The sequence below is a fragment of the Apostichopus japonicus genome, chromosome 2, assembly GCF_037975245.1.
Source record: "Apostichopus japonicus isolate 1M-3 chromosome 2, ASM3797524v1, whole genome shotgun sequence".
Classification (NCBI taxonomy): Eukaryota; Metazoa; Echinodermata; class Holothuroidea; order Aspidochirotida; family Stichopodidae; genus Apostichopus; species Apostichopus japonicus.
Window position 1 is genome coordinate 13,047,515 of NC_092562.1, and position 12,486 is coordinate 13,060,000.

The 12,486-nt window shown below is 38.5% G+C and overlaps 1 protein-coding gene across 1 annotated transcript in view; it reads left to right on the forward strand.

The window, feature by feature from the left end:
- Nucleotides 1–6,236: 6,236 nt before the first annotated feature.
- LOC139978616 (uncharacterized) overlaps nucleotides 6,237–12,486 on the forward strand; it is a 16,725-nt gene continuing 10,475 nt past the window's right edge. The window contains exons 1-2 of the mRNA XM_071988975.1: nucleotides 6,237–6,394; nucleotides 12,311–12,486. The exon at nucleotides 12,311–12,486 is cut by the window's right edge and continues 46 nt beyond it. Of these exons, the coding sequence (XP_071845076.1) occupies nucleotides 6,343–6,394; nucleotides 12,311–12,486 (228 nt within the window). The 5' untranslated portion in view covers nucleotides 6,237–6,342. The remainder of the gene's footprint in view (nucleotides 6,395–12,310) is intronic.

The following is a 12,486-nucleotide window of genomic DNA, read 5'->3' on the forward strand; positions in this document are numbered from 1 at the left end:
GTATTGCTGGTATTATCTGTTTTGAAGACTTTACAATGTGAGGCCACTATATGGTTAACTTAAACATTCCATTTGAATTGTTGCAAAACGAAACGAAAATACCTAGGATTTTTCTCCTAATTAATAATAATTTTTTTTTTTAAACATTGCATCACCACAGACAACCTTTTGGTAGAGTATAGTTGTAACAGTGTATATCTCATTGTAAGGTCAAGTCAGTTATAAATCTTTTTAAAGAGATCTTGAACAAAACACTAAACAAAAGGACTTACTGCTTACTTCAATAAGAATAATATTCTATCTCGCTCAATTCGCTTTTCTTTCAATTTTAAGTGCAATATAGCTCAATTTGACTTCACCCAACTACTACTCCTCACCCCCCCCCCCCAATTACCCCACGACCTGTGCAACCCTCATAGTGAACATGTATATATATATATATATATATATATATATATATATATATATATATATGTATATATATATATGTGTGTGTGTGCGTATGCGTGTGGGTGTATATGTGTGTGTGTGTAATGGACTAGCCCTGTAGCAATATTACAGTCACGTTATAAATCGAACCCATAACTTTTAAAGATAAACATCTGGATCGTTGTACAATCCTTCTTTTCTTAAAGAAGGGTTTTAACGTCATGCATGTCGTAGTTAACACCTTCGTGATAGGTTGTATTGAATTGGTTTCTAGGTGTGACTGATAACATACACATATTTTTGTTTTTACAAGTTCACCCTTTTTCGTAAAAAGGGAATACCACAAAAATTTTAGCCATATGATCACAAAGGCTTGCCTTCGTAAACAAGTTCGCTACCAAATTCATTACCAAAAGGCTTCATTCACTTAACCCAATGAAGCATACAGCAGTTCCAACTGCAGTCATGGTTGTATGCACCCAATAATGGGTATATATGGGGGTATACAGACCTCGTACACTGAGCCTATATACTAAACTGAAGGAATAGAGCTTATTAGTTTGACACTATTGAGAATCAGTACAATATGCACGTAATTGGTAGGTGTTTATTAGACTAACAACACGGTGTGAAATAAATGCTGGTTCAAAGGATTTTGTTTATAGTGGAATATGATTGGTTAACCAAAAAAAGAAAGCCATCCTACCTCAAAATGGAAGAAAAGGTAAGCCCACATGTTGCCCAGATACACCAGATACAAATAGAAAATAAGCAACATTGTATATCTTCTGTATGGAATCTCGATGATGATGATGATGATGATGATGATGATAATGATGATGATGATGATGATGATGATGATGATGATGATGATGATGATGGTGATGATGATGATGATGATGATGATGATGATGATGATGATGATGATGATGATGATGATGATGATGATGATAATGATGATGACGGCGATGATGATTATGACGATGATGATGACGATGACGATGACGACGATGATGATGACGATGACGATGACGATGACGATGACGATGACGATGACGATGACGATGACGATGACGATGACGATGACGATGACGATGATGATGATGATGATGATGATGATGATGATGATGATGATGATGATGATGATGATGATGATGATGATGATGATGATGATGATGATGATGATGATGATGATGATGATGATGACTGGTAGGTCACTAGTTTCCAACCTGTACACTTTCTAAGACCAATAACAGGTGCATGCTATGCTCCAGCCCGTTCTCGCGTCCGTTTCTGCCAACCGCGAATGTGCTTGCCACTGAATTTTTCATGCTCGAGGATCTATCCGATACAAACGTCTTGGACATTTCTCCAAACAGGGGCGTGAACTAGTATCAATCTAAAGCGTTGCCGCGGGCGTTCTCTGGGCAGTACAACAAGGGGTACATTAGGCTGTACATACTATTTGGGGACTAGCCTCTACCTACCTATATACATACGATACGTTCACAAGAGAGACACAACTGCTTGCTAACATGCATTGTTACTTATTTCATCTTTGTATGCTTAGCTACCAAAGACGCTCGGTCCAAGGAAGGGTAGGTCTATACCTACCATAGAGGGCAGTACACCAAGGCTAGCATACTTCCGCCTACTAACACTCGGCAACCATCCATCGATTTGCAGAATCATAGTCGAAAGGTCACTTGACTTTGCAAGCATTTTGTATGGTACCAATACCATTACGACGAGTGCATGGGCCAATGGAAGAAGACAAATGATAAAAGAACAAAAAGGCTGAAAGGAATGGCGGAATTTCTATTCTTCACGTTGAGGTCACAGATTTTGGGGGTTCGTCGTTATTGATTAACTATCCGATGGATAATTGATTTCCATGGATAAACGTATTTTTGCCTGAATTTTCACACAAAGAAGGTTGAAAATATTTCAATTTGAAAATAACTTAACTACATACACACATCCCACCCCCCCCCACCACCCAACCCACCTTCCTTACCTACACACACCACTAGCTTCAAGCTTGAGTCCAATCTTCAGGTGTCTTGCCCTAACATTTTGTACTATCGGATTTTTACGCATTTATACCACAAGACAAACAAGAAATGTCCTACATGAAATTCATACAAAACAATGTTCAATCATCTATATATAAAGTGGTGAGAAATAAAAATAATCGGGTGGCTTCCAAACTCAAATTTGGAATCTTTATCGATTGAGAAAGCCATTTCACATGGGTAAACCCTAGATTGCTCTTTGGAGAAAACCCCACCTTACTACGACCCGGTCGTGTATCGAACCCGGAACCTCCCGATTGCTACGCCTCATTGCTTCAAATGCCACCGGCTTTATCCAATCGGCCGGCCACAGCACCGGTATATACGACAATGACTTGCTTTACAAATACCGCACTGTAAGACATTGCTAACACTCGGACAGTATTAGCCTACTATAATGTAACCTAACTATATGTGTAATGGTATAGAATTCATCTAATGGCTTGTTCCTCGACCCTAAGCCACTGTGGGGTTGGCATGTGGTTAATTCAAAGAAAACTGGGGTCCATACACTGCCAACAACTGCATTTCTCGTTTACTCTGAACAAAGGGGACACCATTGGTACTATAGCAGGCGGGTGTACTTTCTATCAATGGATTCTGTGAACCGTGTCCTCAGAGCTCTCACACGTACATAATACTAAATCCATTGCGAGAGCCAAAAAAAAAAAAAAAAAAATTGATGGCGCTCTATATCAGGGCGTCAAGGTCATTGAAGCGTAACAGAAAAACGAACTAAAGAGTTGACCTAAGGTTGACGAACAAACCAAACAGCTTTTAGATGAATTGAATCCAAACCAATTCACAAAATGGGTGTTACTTATAATCGAATCCGTGATATATAAAAACACACTCAAGCATGGCAACGGTTCTTTTAAATCCTTTGTTTAGCTGTGGGATTTTTTTTTCTAAAACCATTTTGTACGATACTATTATTATATACTTTGTAGTTATATTCATATACAGAGCCTATTGATATGAAATAAGGCTCAATGTACTATGAATACTGTGGGGGTGGCGGGAGGGGGCGTAATCAATGGTGTTATCCAGTGGCGTGCGCACGGTTTCAAAGGTGGGGATTGAGAGGTGTAGGGGAAGGGGTGTGGAGCAAACTCTAAATATCCCCGATTGATTTATGGGAATTGTTATAACATTAAAACAATTGTAACAAGATGACAAGTTATGTTTGAATGTATCTATGATGGCTATAGAGGAATCATGTTGATACAAACGCAATCAACTGCTTCCTATCATATTGCATCCGCTGTAAGACTGTTTACGTGGTCATACGCTACGGCAGCTACACATCCCCTTCAAAAGAAAATCAAAAATCACCTTTTAAATATCAGAGAAATGTTGACTTATATCTACGTCTGGCATATTGCATTTGACTGGAAAGCATTAACAGGGCATGGTCACATCTCTGGCTTTAAATCTCTTCCCCATATAATGCCCATTTTCAAAGCACTCAAATGTTCTTTAATGCGCCCGATGCCATTAGGCCCCCATGTGCTTTTCTCAGTATGGTATGTATTTTGCTACCTATACTATAACGTTAACCAAATTTAAAACCCACGATTATCGCACAGCATTCCTGCATAAACTGCCACTGCAGGGTCACTGACCATTTCATGAACCTTCGTAACTTGGTGAAGCCACAGGAGGGCAGTGGTACAAAGGGCTCTCTTCCCCCACCCAACCCCTACCCCAGTAATTTGCAGATTATCTGTTTTTCTTCTGGGTTTTTAAGTTCATGGTTTTGAGGGAAATATCGTGCAGTGTAGTCTGACTCTTTATGTAGCTTCAGTGAAGCCTGAAAGCAGCGCAGTCGTGTTTTTGCTGGTGGGTGTAATTAAAGGTTGTGGGTGTGAATTTTGCCAAAGTTAAACTTGAAGCAGCATGAAGTTAATTTTTAATTGTTTTCCCCCCATACATTCACTGTGATGCCCTTTTAGAGGGCAAGTGATACATATATTTCGTTGTTATTTATAAGTGGTACATTTCGTTGTTATGTAAAATGTGATGACACAATGGTCATTTGAATAAAATGCTATACAAACCCACTTGCTTCATCATTGGAAAGCAGTATCAGGTGTACTAATAGACAAACGTTAAACAATGGCTTAGACTAATTTAGGCTTTAGGCTTCATTTGAATTTTGGATCTGTTTAGTTGGTCGTAAAGACGTCACTGGTTCAGAGCCCCATTCTTGCAAACTATTTTATTTGTTCCCCCTCCCCCCTCCACCTCATTCATCCTTTCGTTCGTTGGTTGGTTGGGTTTCTTCGTTCGGTTCGTTCGTTCGTTCGTTCGTTCGTTCGTTCGTTCGTTCGTTCGTTCGTTCGTTCGTTCGTTCGTTCGTTCGTTCGTTCGTTCGTTCGTTCGTTCGTTCGTTCGTTCGTTCGTTCGTTCGTTCGTTCGTTCGTTCGTTCGTTCGTTCGTTCGTTCGTTCGTTCGTTCGTTCGTTCGTTCGTTCGTTCGTTCGTTCGTTCGTTCGTTCGTTCGTTCGTTCGTTCGTTCGTTCGTTCAAACATGGTTAATACAACTTGCAAGACCTCTTGATCATAGATCCACTGTCTAAAGGTTGAAACTCCAACCGGCCGACAACGCAACCATCCAAATGGATTATTACGACATACATTTGTAACATAATTATCGGGTTCCAAGGGTGAAAGTGTGTGCTTAATGTCGGAATTGGGAATTAAAAATTAGAAAGTTTGGAGATGGCTGTCCACTTTCGTTTTAACTCCAATATCATCCGTGAGCTACCGTATATACGATTCATTGTGTATCGTCATAATATTCTTGGCCACGGTAACAAGAACAGACCTTCATGTCGATTTCAGTGATGATTGTTGCATATTCATATCGATTCCTGTGATTGTTACATATTCATTGTCTGACTTTCCTATCATTTCCAACATTACAGTTTTGCATATAGTACGTCTTCACATACTAAATCTGTCGGACTTTATCTTTACAAAGACTTAGTGTATCGATTCATCTCCAGTTGGCCCGGTAATTCGTACATGACATTGATCTGTGTAATACTATAAAAAAATAGTAATAATGCAAGTTGCCGCAGTTAACCGCGTTTCAAAGAAATGTAAAACCCCGTAAGCAGTAATCTATGTTAATAATTAATTTTATTCTGCTCTATCCTGCTTGGCAGATCATAAATTAATTTTATTCATACTCTACCCTGCTTGGCAGATCATAAAAATAATTTTATTCTGCTCTACCCCGCTTGGCAGATCATCATGAAGCAATCCGGTAGGCTTACAGCATGGGGGCGGCATCAGAGGCGTGCGCAGTACTTCAACGTTTGGGGTGAGGGGCTATGATGAAAATTTCCCACGACTGATTTAGGTAAGGGCATGATTTTTTTACGGAAGGACCGGAGGCAAATTATTTTTTTTCTTATAAAGGGAAGCCCTGGATTGGTTGAAGACGACTCTCATGTAGGGTAAGGATGAGGGAGAACTGGTCTGAGGGTCTTCCCCTCTCCCTCCCCCAACGAAAAAAAAGATTAAGTTTCCATGTCAAATCGTGCTTTCACGGGCATCAAAACTCTCAAGTACTAGGTGTTAAATTAGGCCTTAAACGCAACGCTGTGCTAATAAATACTCTATACAAATATGTGAGTACCGCCTTTGAGGCACGGACCATGCCTTTATTCTACGTCAATCACCAATCATCAAACGGGGTCATGCTTATAACACTCTCTGTCTTGACCTTAGACTTTCCTTAAATACAGCTATGCACTTGACACCTAAGAATAGCTCCCGTGTCTTCGTTTTCTTCATACTGTAATTGGGTCCCATACAAGACGGACAGGATGATGCACGTCAAGGTTCTCTTACTATTGGGCCTTTGTGGACTGGCGTTTGGTAAGATTTTAATTTATTTATTTTTGTCTAAGATATTCTTCCAAACATGAAATCATCACGCATATCATACTCTATTTTATATTAAATACCACTTCACGACATTTCTATTTGTTGACCTTTATTGACCATCGCTGAAGATATTTTGTACGTATATATATATATATATATATATATATATATATATATATATATATAAGGTGAAGAAACAATACAAAAAAAAATTATTCATATTATCTGAGATGATAAAACTTAGGAAGTCAAACTGTTTCTTTTTTTTTTAACAACATATGTGACTCCACTTGATGGAGATTAAAATAGGAGAGTAAAATTTCGGAATTTTAAACTAAGGTACCGGGCAGTCGTAATTTTTAATTATGAAGAAACATTATTTTCAATGTTAATCATGACCTGACAAGGTTCTTCAGATCACATTTCCTCACGAACAATAGACATTCATTCTCTTCTCTTCACTCCTCTTCTCTTCTCTCCAGTCCTCCCCTCTTCTCTTCTCGTCCCTTTCCCTTCCCCGAAACCATTTAGTTTGTGATAATATAATTTCCCGCTGATTTAGATAAATGATTACATATTTTCCTACCAAGCCTGCAGGGGTATACCGTTAGTGTTTTCTCCCGTATTGGTTCAGATGTAATTACACGGTGGTCATCGAAAAGAGACATCACCATTCATTTTGGAAACACCCTTCTTGAGGGGCGCGATCAGATATATCTTTGTAGTTCAGTAAATATCTTTGTCATTTTTATAGATGCCCGTAGAAACTCTTGCGTTTAAATTCCTTCACTCTCCTTCCTGCAACCCCATACCCCTCCCCAAATCGTCGCAATGACCGACAACTGGTTCAAACTCAAACCTATACCAAAGTGAATGCCAGTGGTTGGAAATACAGCAATAAATATAACAATCATAAAAACAATGATATATACTCATAAAAAGTAATGTGGTTAGTATAGTGACCCGTGTATGCTATTTTAAGATTGCTATATCTGGATAACTTTTCTCTATATTTTCATTTTTATTTCTCGGGGAAATACACACTGACTGTGGAAAGTATTGACCGAGCATTTAGATGCAAGATGTGACTTTTTATAGCGTTTCATAATATTGATTTAAAATATGACTAACCTGACTGAAATCAATGAAGAACAACTCAGTTACATTAATTTCATAGTTTACGCTATATCTCAATTTATATATATTTATAAATATATATATGTATATATATATATATATATATATATCATTATAATATTTACTTGAAAACGTAATTAGTTGGAAAATTTAGAACAGTTAAAAAACTTCCAGTCTCCACCGGGATTCGAACCCGGGCCTCCCGCTTTATATGCGGACACACTAACCAACTAGGCTATGGACGTTGATTGTATGTCCAAAGGTTCGAAACCGGAAAAGAAGGTCGTAATTCCACTGTAGGCGTTTGTCACCTGTATCGAACAATATACTAGTTCTGTATTTGGTGACATATTTGCCCTACACAAACACGCACACACACACACACTCATATATATATATATATATATATATATATATATATATATATATATATATATATATATATATATATATATATATATATATACATATATATCTCAATTGATTCTAATGTCAACCTTTAATATCCGTACTGGCGACAATTAATTGTCCGTTTTGTTTGTTGATCCTCACCTGAGAATTGCCACCAAACCAAAGAAAAGAGAAATCTCACACCTCTCAATCTAAGCGATAGCAAACAATTATTATTGTGTAGCAAACCAACAGAAACGTATGATTCAAATGAAAGAAGCTATACGCTTCAATGAAAATGAAATTGTTGGTGTTATAGTTTAGTTCTATTGTCTCCTCTTGAAGTGAGTTGAAATATCACACTTTGCCTGTAGAAGTTGATATATTGCATTCTAAATTCTTCAAACCTATAAAAAAAATCAGACAACAAAAAGAGTACAACCCCCTCTCTTTATAAGACTGAGGTATTACTATTAAAGTGAAAGGAACGATAAACGGTATAGCCTTTGTAAACAGAATGTTAAAAATCCATTTTGATGATTTATAGTATCGATGTAAGTAGTACCGACTGCAGTGCTACATTTTAGTTGAAAGAAAATGCTTGATAAATCCCATGAGAATGTATATGTTCGAACGAAAAGATAAGAGAATGAGTGAGAAAACTTGTTGATTATATCCCAACCTTCAATTTACGATGACGTCTTTATCTTGTTGGGTTATATAGCTCAGAGGGTGTGGATGGGATATGTTAATGTAATTCATACTCCCTGTACGTGTTAAAGAATGTTCAACATATCTTTTGTTTGCCGCTGTAATTCTGTTATCTAGAGACCTGTTACAGTTCCTTTATGTTTTAACTGTTCATTCATACTTGTTAAATATTCTCGGATCTGATTGGCCCGTTGTCGTCAGCGGACCATGCATTATCCTTTGGATACTGCACGACAACCTCACCGGCGGATTAATATCAGTTGCACACACAAAAATGTTCTCGGCAAGCTTAATCCCGATCCCGGCAAGCAATTCAAAGCAAACGAATCCCGGAACTTCTGTGAAACGGAACAGATCAAGTAAGGTATGACAATAAGCACCTCGATGTAAACACTCCTTGACCAAATGATTTCCAGAACTTTTCGAGCATTCTATAGCCTTTCAGCCTGAAGAATACTAACCGTTTTGATGTGAGAAACAACAAATAATGATGGTTTTCATTCGTGCAATAGTGAAAATATTTCATTCGTTGAAAGATGTTCCATTCAACCCGGCTTCGCCTCGTTGAATGGAACATTCCATCTTTCAACTCATGAAATATGTGCACTATTGCACTCATAACCATTCATTTTGTGTATACTATACTTAGTACGTATCCGTAGTACACTATGACCGTCTTATTAATTCACTAAAGTTATCGCTGGACACAACGGTTCGTGTTGCTAGGCCCACAGGCTGGACGCGCGCAGTATGCCTCGCATCATATCGTTATGCTGCACAACGTACTGTTGTTGCGCATTGTGGAGCCTAATTGTTGGCATTCTTGTTACTTTATTTGCGCATTTACATTGAACTGAGGCTTTTCACTAAAATAGAAGTAAAGAAAAACGGGGTGCCCTTTCCAGCCAATTGCTTCGATATGAATTTGTAACATTCGGAGATGAAAATTAATGTTTATTTAGTGCGTTGTTTACATGAACAGGGTTAATCAACGATCTCCCGTATCGTTTATCGCAGAATAATGCGCGAACCGGGGCATAACCCTATATGGTTGGGTGCACGCGGCTGTAGACCGAGTGCATTGTTTGAGTTGTATCCTGTGCATTTTCCTGGCGATAGACGAACTGTATAACCTACCAATTGATATGATTTCTTGAAGTGCGTTTGAATGCACTTAATGACGGAAGCTAAATTGCGCATATACGACGCACGCGGATTCATTTGACTTGGCTATTTGTTTCGTGAAACTGCTCTGCTGTATTTCTTAGATGGCTACGAAACTTTTGTTGTTGTTTGTAGTACAGATAAGGAACCGTAAAAGTATGATAAAACAAGACATGATTGGGATTTAATGGCAGAGAACTGGTGTTTCTAACGAGATATAAGAATAATGTAGGCAAACATGGATGGAGAAGCATCAAATCATCGTCTCAATATTTTGTTTGCAGTTTACCCATGTAGGCCTATCTTATCAGTTATGTATAAAAAAAAATCATTATACGGTGAAATGTTTACAGTACGCTCCACTGTCGGTGAGATGTCAAATATCTCGCGCCTTCGGCCCTGTAGGCCGAACATATTTATGGTATAAAACGTACGTCTGCAGGCACGTGCATGCACTGGCTAATCCATTTTGCGTTGAATACAGATATAACGTCAGAGAAAGGGGGTGGGGTGGGGTGGGTTGGGGTTGGGGTTGGAGTGGGGGTGGGGGAGGGGGAGGCAATCATTTGACGTACGTATGCAGACTCGCTCGTTTACTGGATTAACGTCTTAGTGTGTATATATATAGATATAAGTGTGTACTATAGTATGTATGGGTGTGTATGGGTGTGTATTAGTGTGTACTAGCAGAGCCTGAGTCATCAATATATAGCGCCATCGGGGCGATATCAAAATCTTTGATAAAATCTCATGAATCTAGCGCCTTCGTCACAAGCATACGATACCTTGGGTTTGGTTGATATTCGGTTTCGCGAAATGCTTGGGGACCTTCAGGGCTTCTGTCATATCGGTCAAAACAGAGTAATACATACGGCTCTGGGCCCTCATGCGCCGGCTTTATCTATATAGATCTTCAAAGATTTGTCTGTTTGTGCTTGGTAACATATCTCAATCACTATGTGCTAGTTGTGTTAATGTGTTGTGGGGTGGTGCTGCACTGGTTGCTTATGTGTTTCTTGTTTGTGTAGTTTGTTTGCGCTTCTTCTTTTACTTAAGTTTTTTTTTTCATTCTTCGAGTATTCTACTTGTTTAAGCCTTCACGGGGTTCAAGTAAGTTTACTTCCTTTTAATTGTCCGTATATACAGCACTTTTACGACTCTTTACACTGTAAATGTCATTAAAGGAAAACAATGGAAAGGATATTTTTTTAATTTATAGCATATATAACAATGCGTACACATGTTCGAATGTTAATTATCAGTTGCCTTTCGTAGCGTGTTCTCTCCCAAATGCATGTGATCTTTTTTCTCTCTCTCTTTTATTCAGGGGGGGGGGTGAGGGGGGAGGGTGATGGAGGAAAACTCATTATCATCCAAACAGCGAACAATGTTACACTGTTTACAGCACCTGTGAAAAACGGAAGCCAGTCCCAAATCAATACTATTCTTAGACTCTGCTGAGGATATACTCAGCGACGCGAATCAGCCTCCCTACATAATCTATAAGAAAATGCTACGGCTTTTATATTTCCCTCCCCTTTCTATATATTATGTAGAGGCCAGCGCAATCACATGAACGAATCGCTCATAGCGTGATGAATATAGTAAGGATCGACCTAGCGCGTTTGGCAAAGAAAAAATTGGCCGATACGCCTTTATCAAAGGCTAGCCTATACTATCCCCGGTCTGAGAATGAGAGCTGCATTCTTTGTGTTTTTACAGTCATTATCTAAGAGTGATGATCACAAACATGATGAGAAAGAAACAAATACACCTGTTTCTGTAAACGAATATCAAATCGCAAAACACGTTTGCACGTGACTGCTGACTTCAAACTCATTGGAGTTGATTTCGCGGTATATGGAGATGGTGTTATTTGAACATAGGATGAGAGGCATATTGAAATGGAGAGAAAAGGCAGAGGTATGGGCTCAGTTGCCATCAATGATTTTGATAAAAGAAATATATGAAACAAAAGAGAAGGACAAACATCCCCAAGGTTCCACAATCATAATCAAGTATGACATCATCAATGTCCCTTTGTGCTTCATGTCTTTATCTTTTTCTTTGTTTATTACAATATAACAATTAAAAAAATAATAATAATAATACTTCAATGTCAACACTGTTGGCATTCTACTTTTAAAAACATGAACAAACGTACAAATCAATGAAGTATGTTAATTTTAAGTTTTAAGTTGGTCTGATTGACTGTTTATGGACTATATTTATTTGCATTTGATTTTAAACGGTTCACAAAGTCTTCAATGTGGTTTAAACAATTCGTTTAAAGGTATAAATCTCCAAGTGGCAGCGAAGGATCCAGTATTTGGTAAAGGTTTAGCCCTGCGGTCGTTGCAGTATTATCCCCATGTGTGTATAGGGGGGAGGGGGAGGGGGTGGTGGAGGGCGGCGGTCTAAGAGGATGCTAATCCTGAAAATAAAATGGTTAACGTTAGTTTAATATTTTTATAATTAAGATTTCTTCTCTGACTATACTCGCAGGCCAATTTCACTTGCGAGATAATGGATTATTCGACGGCACAACTCAGCTCTATGCGGCGCCAACTGGGTTCGGCGCAAGTCGAATCACAATGTGTTACACCGGAGATGTTGTATACCTCTTCGAAGCCAACATAATCACGACTACCGTTAGCCTAAGCAGGTTAATCTCCGCAGAC